At 50.7% G+C, this 9,054-nt stretch overlaps 1 protein-coding gene across 1 annotated transcript; it reads left to right on the top strand.

The window, feature by feature from the left end:
• Nucleotides 1-4,058: 4,058 nt before the first annotated feature.
• FNDC10 (fibronectin type III domain containing 10) lies at nt 4,059-7,647 on the top strand. The gene has a single exon (XM_066203225.1). It carries the CDS (start codon nt 4,059-4,061, stop codon nt 4,740-4,742), a length of 684 nt encoding a protein of 227 aa, XP_066059322.1. The 3' UTR covers nt 4,743-7,647.
• The last annotated feature ends 1,407 nt before the right edge of the window (nt 7,648-9,054 follow it).

Here is a 9,054-nt window from a genome sequence, read left to right as displayed (position 1 = left end):
GCTTTCTCTTGCTGCGATGCAAGGCTGCTCCTCTATGAATAGCACACACTGACAGCAGATCAGCTGAGGCTGCAGTTGCTGCTTTCAGAGCATCCTGATCAAAGCTGCCTCCTGTTTCCAGGTCAGAGCAGCATCCCCGAGCACCCAGCACCCAGCCCACGGCCCCAGGGCCAAAATTCCGTGCCCAGGCTGCCCCAGCTGTGTTCAGCCCAGCTCTCCCTGCCTGCTCCTCACTCCCTGCTCTCCCTTAGCCTGGCACAGGCAGGTTCAGCCCTCACTGGAAGTGAAGCAAGCACTGCAAATAGAAGCCCAGTGGGGGTGAGTGAGGCTGCTCACTGATTCAGGGCTGCAGGATAATCTAAATCAGGAGGCAGATTCTCTGCGTTTGCATGTCTGGGGTGAGTAATCCTCAAAGTTATGACTTGGAGGGAACTGAAGCAACTCAGGCCTGAATGCAAAGCTCCCAGCTTGGAGGATGCTTTAGGAACCATATGTCATGTGCTGCCCTCAGCTGAGAGCAAACATCTCTGCCCTGGGGACTGTCTGCCCTGGCCTTATCTGAGACTAAAATTAGCAGAGTGTTGCATAAATTGTGAGCTGTGGGTTGTCAGTGCTTCATTGCCTGGCCCACAGCAAGTTTTAATACTCGTTCACTGTTTTCCTCTAAGAAGAGCCCATAAAGCCAGTGGAGGAGAAGCAGAAAAGCCAAAACCCTGCGGTGCTGGGGCTGTCTGGAGGGCTGTAAAGCAATCTGGGATGCTGCTGGGCTTGAGATGCTGCTGGGGCTTCACAGCTCAGAGCAGATCACAGGGCTTGGCCTCGACAGCAGGCGCTGTGAAAAGCCCGGGCTGGGTTTTACTGCACAGAACAAGGTCTCAGCGAACAGACGGATTGCTAAGAGAGCAAACAATGAGACGAAGGATTCACAGGGACCAAGCCAAAGCACGTGGGTCTGCTTGGCTCTGGCAGAAATCATTTGGGGTTTTGCTCAGACACAGTGCAAGGCCAAAAAAAGTGCAGAAGGTGGAGTTAACCTGCAGTGTTATAAATTTTTTTTGAAGGGTTCAGGGCCTTCACTGCTGTGCCAACCATTTCTCCTCCCTGCACCACACCCCAGAGCCTTGGATCTCCCACCAGAACGCCGAGTGAGTTGTTAATCACAAGCAGCCACAGAGGTTGGTGCCAGATCTCTTCCCTGGACATGGAAACAACGACAGCCCTGGAGAACAATCTGCTCTTCATTGCTGGTAGAAGAAGGACACAAGGTCTGAAGGAGGAAAAACTTGCCCGGTTTGGCCCCAGCCACTTCCTGAACACGCTCACATTTCTCAGGAAGGGCCGTCAGATCTCCAGTTTTTGCATCCTGGCTGGAATTCCACAGGAAAATTTGCCAAGAAGTGCCTTCAGCAGCACAGCACCTCTTCCTGCTCCAATATCTGAGCGTTTTCCAAGCCATAACTGCACCTTCAGCATCCTCTTCTATGCTGATCCTATTTTTTTTTTTCAATTGATTCCCATTTATACCCCTTGGTATCAAAAGAGATTTCTGGCAACTTCCCATAGGCTAGCAGACAACCCCATTAAATCTGGTGAAAAACTAGATGTGGAAATAACTTGCAATACTTGATGTTGGCAAATTCAAGATTTCCTTAGGAGCCACACACTTGAAAAATCCAGTCTTTCCAACAGGAAAAGGTGTCCTGATGTCAGACCATTCATGTTCAGGGCATCAGAAAGCAAAATTATTTACACAAATTCCACGCTGCTGCAAATGACACTTTGTCCATATGCAAGCATCACCTTCCAGGTATGATTTGGGTTTGGTTTTCTTCAGGCTATGAAATAAAAACGGCCTCAGGATCTTATTTTTGTTGTATTTTCAGCTTACGTAATTCAAGTTTTGTTTTAAAGAAAACATACCCAGTGAACTGCAGTGTGTTTCTAAATAGGTAACACAGGGAAGAACTACAGCAATGAGTTCAGGCACATTTCTGAGGGTTTTAACAAAATAATATGTTAATTTTTCTAGTTTACAAATTAAATATAGACAAATGCTTCTGTTCTGCTACAAAAGCTGGAACACAACTCTGTGCGAAACCTGATCAAAACAAACAAAAAGAAATGTTGCTTTTTTCCCCCCTGCTTCTCAGAAAAGAAAGGACTTAAAGCAACTTTTACCAATTTAACAGCTCGAAGCATCTCCAAAAACTGTTTAAGCCTGTATTTTTATTATTGTTTCATTAGAGCTCTTTTCTTCCCACATTTAGACGAGTCAATGCTCCCGTGCACCCCTCTCAAGGTCGTTCAGAGAACGTGAATGACGGTGTGATGCTGGGATGGAGCACCGCTGTCTCCTCCTGTGCTGCAGAATCAGCCGCTGGCTCCGGAGCCAGGGATGGATGGAGGGCTGCTCCTGCTGCAGAGGGAGGAAACGGCATTTGGGGAAAAGCAGGAAGAGGAATATCCTTGTTCCTTCTGTCTCGGGGTGTGCACTAAGACCCAGAGTTATCCCTGCTCTCAGCTGACCTTCTGGGAGGGTCCCGTGTCTTTATTACATCCTCGCCGAGTTTATTTAAATTCCCGAAGCCAAGAGGTTAAAGCAGCCTGGGTGCGCGGTTATCACTTCTTTAAAAATGAAATTAAATCCGCGTGAGCTCCGTTTCTTCGAGCAAGGTTTGCATCAGCTGGAGGGGAGCTCTGTCACCTTCCCCAGCCCTGCCAGGGACCGCAGCCCTGCTGGTGTCAGCCCCGGGGACAGAGGCACCTCCACGGGCACATTTCTGGGGGGGTTTAAGCAGGAGAGTGGCTGTATTTTGCAGGTTATAGACAAATGCTTATGTTCTGCTATAAAAATTAAAACAGGATCCTATGTAAAACCAGGACGAATTTTAAAAAAATAACCTTGTTTGGTGTGGAATGAAATCTGCAACTCGACCAAGACAGGACAGAGCAGCCCCCCAAGCCGTGGGGAACGTGACTCCGGTGGGCACAGCAGAGCCAGGGGGGGGACGGGGGGACGGTGGGGGCTGCACATCCCCTGTGCCGACCCTTCTGTGGTCTGATCATCCCTGTACCAACCCCTGTGGGGTCTGAACATCCCCACGCCAACCCTTGCGGGGTCTGAGCATCCCTGTACCAACCTTTGTGGGGTCTGAGCATCCCCCACGCCCGGCTTTTGTGGGGTCTCAGCATCCCCTTTTGCCGACCCTTCTGGGGTCTCAGCACTCCCCGTGCTGCCTTTGCAGGCTCTCAGCCCCCCCGTGGGTCTCAGCACTCCCCGTGCTGCCTTTGCGGGGTCTCAGCATCCCCTGTGCCGACCCTTGTGGGCTCTGAGCATCCCCCGTGCCGACCCTCGCGGGGCCTCAACCCCCCGTACCCGCCCCCGTGGGGTCTCAGCATCCCCTTTGTGCCGCCTTTGCGGGGTCTCAGCCCCCCCGTGGGTCTCAGCACCCTCCGTGCCGCCTTTGCGAGGTCTCAGCCCCCCCGTGGGTCTCAGCACCCTCCGTGCCGCCTTTGCGGGGTCTCAGCCCCCCCGTGGGTCTCAGCACCCTCCGTGCCGCCTTTGCGAGGTCTCAGCATCCCCTTGTGCCGACCCTCGCGGGGTCTCAACCCCCCGTACCCGCCCCCCGGGGTCTCAGCACCTCCCGTGCCGCCTTTGCGGGGTCTCACCATCCCCTTGTGCCGGCTTTTGCGGGGTCTCAACCCCCCCGGGCCGCTTTTGCGGGGTCTCAGCATCCCCTTGTACCGGCTTTTGCGGGGTCTCAACCCCCCCGTGCCGCCTTTGCGGGGTCTCGGCCCCCCTCCGTGCCGACCCTCGCGGGGTCTCAAGCCCCCGTGCCCGCCCCCGCGGGGTCTCAGCGCTCCGCGCGGAGCCCCGAGAGCCGCGTCCGGGCGGCCACCAGCGGCCGCAGCGGGCGGGTGCTCCGCAGCCCGGCGAGAGTTAACGGCGGCGCCGCCTCTCCATTGGCGGCCCCGCGGCGGCTGCGGAGCCCCGCGCTCGCCCCGCGCCTCCGCCGGCCCCGCGCTCCGACAGCCTCCATGCGGCGGCGGCCGCCGGCATGCCCGGCACGCCCAGCCTGCTGCCTCCTCTGCTCGCCTTGCTTTGCCTCGGCGCCGCCGACCCCAACCCCGACCCCGACCGCGACCCCGACGAGCCCTGGTGCCCCTACAAGGTGGGCGGCGATGGCGCGGCGGCGGCGGAGGCGCGGCTCTGCTTCCGCCCGCCGGCCCGCGGCTTCCAGTGCTCGGCCCGGGGCTGCCGCGCCCACCGCTCCGCGGGCGGCGCGCTGGTGGCCAACGTGCTGCGGAACGGCAGCGTGCTGCTGCAGTGGGGGCTGCGGCACTGGGGGCCGCCGCCTCCGCGCCCTTCCGCCGCGCTGCGCGGCTTCGCGCTCAACTGCTCCTGGGACGGCACCTACACGCGTTTCCCCTGCGACAGCGTGGAGCTGGGAGCCGCGTGTCGCGACTACCTGCTGGCCGAGGCGCACGGCAGCGTGCGCTACCGCCTGTGCCTGCAGCCGCGCTACGCCCCGCCGCGCCCCGCGCCGCCCGCGCAGTGCGTGGAGTTCCGCGTGGAGCCCGCGGCCATGCGCGACATCGTCGTGGCCATGACGGCCGTGGGGGGATCCATCTGCGTGATGCTCGTCTTCATCTGCCTGCTCGTGGCTTACATCACCGAGAACCTCATGAGCCCGCGGGGCGGAGGACACGCGGGAGCGGCCGCCGCTCCGCGCCGCGCCTAGTGCGGGAGGGGATGGTGGTGGTGATGGTGATGATGATGATGGTGATGATGGTGATGGTGGCGGCGCGCCGAGGAGCGCGGGGATGGCGCCGGGCAGCTCCCGCGGCCGTCGTTCCAGCGCTTTCCGGCGAGGGAAGAGGTTTAACAGACTGTTCTGGCTGCGTTGGGTTTGCCATGCCCCAATTTCCAGGATGTGCGTTTCCAGCGGAGTTGGGAGATCTTCTTGCTCCTGCGGTGGCTGCTCAGCCAGAGCCGTTCGTGGTGGCTGAACTGGTGGCATCTCAGCGGATCAAAAAACAGTGGCAGAGGCCCACAAGTGCCAGAAATTGTCTGTTTTTAAGGGCAAGCGGCAGATCCTACCGAGGGCCTGTTTGAAAAGACTCTTCAGAACTCTCTCCTTATTTTAAGCCTAAAACCTCTTGGTCTTAGACCCGTGCTTGATTTTTTTTCCTGTGGAGTAAAGTTGTTGAAAGTTCAGGAGAGCTGACTGGTGGAACCGCAAACCCCACAGCTAAGTGTGTGTTTGATCCAAAGCCCACTTAATCTCGAGTTTTAGGTGGGTTTTGTATCATCCCTTACGCTGGTCACAGATTTTGGGGGCCTAGGCTGGCCGCTGTCCAAAAGCAACGGGGGTTTTCTGGTCGAGGGTTTTCTGGTCAGCCCCAGCGACCATCAACATCCAACACCTGCTTTTCTCCCATCAGAATTGTGTCATAGTTTTCACAAAGAGTGAAGGTAAAGGGATAAAAACTTGAGTGAGAAAACTCCATTTGGTCGAGCAAGTAGGAACCAACCCTTAATTATAAGTAAGATATAAGTGAGCACCCCTCCCTTGGACCCTGAAATCCCCTCCTTTAGCAATGCAGCTGCACTAAGGTAGAAGCTTCTTGACCACAGAACTCACTGATGTTGTAGCCGAGTGTTTTTGAGCGTAGGAACACTCCCCGTGAACTCCTCACTTGATGCTGTAGTAAAGTAAGGTTTTAGCCATACTCTAGTACTGATTCTATTGTGCCTTAGTGCTGAGAATTTGTCCCATTTCTATCGGTGTTCCTGTAGTCCTCGTAGTTAAGCGTGATCTCCCTCGTGTTCTCGTCTCTGCAATTAGTGGAATTGTTGGTTTGTCTGATTGTTTTCTTTAAAAAAAAAAAAAGAAAAACCAACTTGGGCTGATGATCATTACTTGAAATTTAATATATACAAAGTAGTTACCTTCAGAGAGGTATTTAGTGAGGTAGTTTTTAGTACGTGTTGTTTGTATGTAGTTGACTGCTGTAACACAAAAAAATTAATTTATTATCACTTAGGAACTGTGCACCTAAAGCAAAAAAAAAAAAAATAGGGGAAAGGCTCTGTTGTAAAGGGATTGTTGCTGTTAAAGCATGTCAGGTTCACGTGTGATCTGTTTGCGTAAATGTTTAGCACTGCTGAACGACCTGTTTGCTTTGCCTTGTGAAAGTCGTTTGTGAAGTTTAAACTTGGTGGTAGAGGGTAAATATAGGAAGTGTGTGGGATCCTTAATAATACACAGTATTTGTCCTGAACATAATCCCTTCAAGAACTTGGGAGTGGCTGAGGAACTGAAGGCCTGCATTTCACGGGGCAGAAACACCTTTTTCTTTCTTTGTTATTCCTGCTGTGTTTCCATTCTCACGTGCAGCTGACTCCATTCAAACGTTCTGTGTTGATTACCTTGCCCGTGTCCTTGATTGAAACAACTCATTGATACCATCATTTTTGGGTTTTTATCCCTTAGGAGATCGACTGCTGGAAGAAAAGGTGATTTTTAAGAACATTAAGACTAATTTTGGTCTTTTAAAGGTTTCAAGTCAGCCTTTGCTGTAGCCAGTTCAGCACAGGACCATTGGAGTGCCACTGATTTTGTACATCTCTGTCACCTTTTTGTCAACCAATGTCCCTGTTCTGTTCCTCACCTTGTCATGAATTGCCAGATGTGAAAACCAGCTGTATAAACAACGGGCCTTGTACCACCTTGGCATTGAAATTAATAAATTAAGAGGATAACGAAAAGAAATGAAAATTTCATGAATATTTAAAGGTTCCATTTTTTTGCCTTGCCTGACTCAAAGTGAGTCTGCCCAAACTGGTCATACTAATATTCCATTGCCTACTGTAAAATTATGACAGCATTAATGGGAAAAAAAAAAGAAAAAGAGATTTATTCTCTGAATGCTCGATTTTATTTACTAGAGCTGGGTAATTCAGGTGGTGGCACTGAAGTCTGAGGAAATGGAAATTTAATTTACAGTTTTGAACGTGGCTGTCTTCAGTAAGACACCTCTGCAGGTAATAATGGATACAGTGACCTGCTAAAACAGCACCTAGAAGATACTAAAGAGATGTTTTTGTAGTAATTCCGCATTTTTATTCATCAGTCTCTGGGGATTGCATTGCAACAGCATCCTGGGCAGAGGGTAGAAGAAGAATATAAATCCTGATAGAAGAAAATCTGCAATTTTCTAAAGGATTATTTTCTTTTTTTTCCCTTTTCCATGCATTGTAAATGGGATGTGGGAAACAATAGCTCAGTTTCTCATTCATTTTCAGTGGATTAAGCTTTAATTGAGCACACCTTGGGTGTGTGGAAAAGAAAATTGAGTATTTCCTATTTGATTTTGTGTGACATTAAGCAAAATATCTGTTGACCCATTGATAACCAGATTTTTTTTTCATTCTGTCACTATAGAAATTTCCTCTACCATGAATGTAGACATTTCTTGTGACAATAAAAGGGAAAATTACATGTACACAGACCTGGTACTAATTCAGCTGCCACCAGCCTTAGTGAGACTGCAGAGTTAAAGTCTTGGCAGCAATTCCCAAAACGTGCAGAGTGGCTCGTGGAGTGCTAATCCATCCTGGCCTGTCCAGGCAGCAATAAAAAAGTGGCAGAATGCTGATTTATAACTGCCAAGAAGCTGCTTTGGGAAAAAGTGGAAGCAGCTCCTAAGGCAACTACACGCTCTCCATGTTACTACACAAGTACCTGCTATTAAAAATCCATGTGGTGCCTTCTCAGTGTTCATTATCCTGCATTTATCCAGTCATTTCCAGTACAAATACCAGGCCACATCCAGGAGTTAAAATGGAGGATGAGATGCACATTAACAAGCTGGTTTTTTCCCTTGCCCTTTGCTAAATGTGAGGAAAACAACTGCTTAAATGTGAGCAGCTCAAAGCCCAGCTTGACCCCAGCTTTGAGTCTTCTGGAGGAAGCAGTCTGTGCCTCAGGAAGAGAATCTCTCTTAATTGCAATATGATTTTTTTTTTTTTAATGGGACGTAAACGGAAAGGCTGCCTGGCTTTATTTGCAGGCAAAAGCTGGGATTTTGCTTCCATGGAGACCTGGAGTTTCAGTTTTACGAGACTGCAAACTGCTGCTGTGCTTTACCAGCATGTTCCAAAAGAAAAGTGGGCTGGAAGGAGGAGAAGAGGCAGGTAACAGTGTCACATCCCTGGTAAAAGCTTTGGAATTACAGCAGGGATGCTTGGATGGGGGGTCTGGCAGTTTTAACCTGGGCAAATCCACCCTGAGACTGGTGTTGCTGCAGCACAGGTCTGATCACTGCATCTCTGATAATTCCCTGACCAGAACACCCAGTGATCACATCTTATTCTTTGCAGAATAAGAATTAAGAAGAGGAATGGCTGAGAGGAGACCCAAGGAATGAAATTTTTGCAGGCAGGGGTGAGAAACTGCCGAGGGGACACATTTAGGTGCTAAGTGTTTGGTGACAAAAGGGCTGTGTGAGGAGAGGGGAAAGATTTCTTTGTTAAAGTTGAGGGGATAGTGAGAAAAGTTTTATTTTTTTATGGAAATACAAGAGAGAGGGAGAGGTTTTACACGGAGGGAGGAGAATGGTGGTTGTGGGAGCAGGTGCTGAATGTCAGGAAAAGGCTCTGCTGGAAGTGCTGTGGTGATAACGGGGAAAAAATTCCTCAGAAAGCACAAAGGAAAAAAAAAAATATCAATGGGAGGACAGAAAATATTTTTAGGAAGCACTAAGGAGAGAGTCCTGCCTCACTAGTGAAGTTCAGCTGGGCTGGGGAATAGATTTGTTCCTTTGATGTCCTGGTTTACCTCCTGTATTTCTCCTGCTCCGTTACCTCCTTCTCAAATTGAAGTAGTGGAAGGAGACCAACGTGGAAAAGCATTATGAGATGGAAAAGGGAAAAAATGTCAAAAACCTCAGAGAAAAATGGGACTGAGCTGGGCTGAGCAAGGAGCACTGTGATGATTTTGACCTGTATGCGAGAAAACAATTCTGAAACCAGTATTTCTGGTATTTCAC

The sequence above is a fragment of the Chamaea fasciata genome, unplaced genomic scaffold, assembly GCF_029207755.1.
Source record: "Chamaea fasciata isolate MVZ Bird 193981 ecotype frontalis unplaced genomic scaffold, bChaFas1.0.hap1 SCAF_23, whole genome shotgun sequence".
Taxonomy (NCBI): Eukaryota; Metazoa; Chordata; class Aves; order Passeriformes; family Sylviidae; genus Chamaea; species Chamaea fasciata.
This window is presented reverse-complemented; position numbering and strand designations above follow the sequence as displayed.

Excerpts from the sequence above, each read along its gene's own strand:
- FNDC10 (XM_066203225.1), top strand. The coding sequence starts at position 4,059 with ATGCCCGGCACGCCCAGCCTGCTGCCTCCTCTGCTCGCCTTGCTTTGC.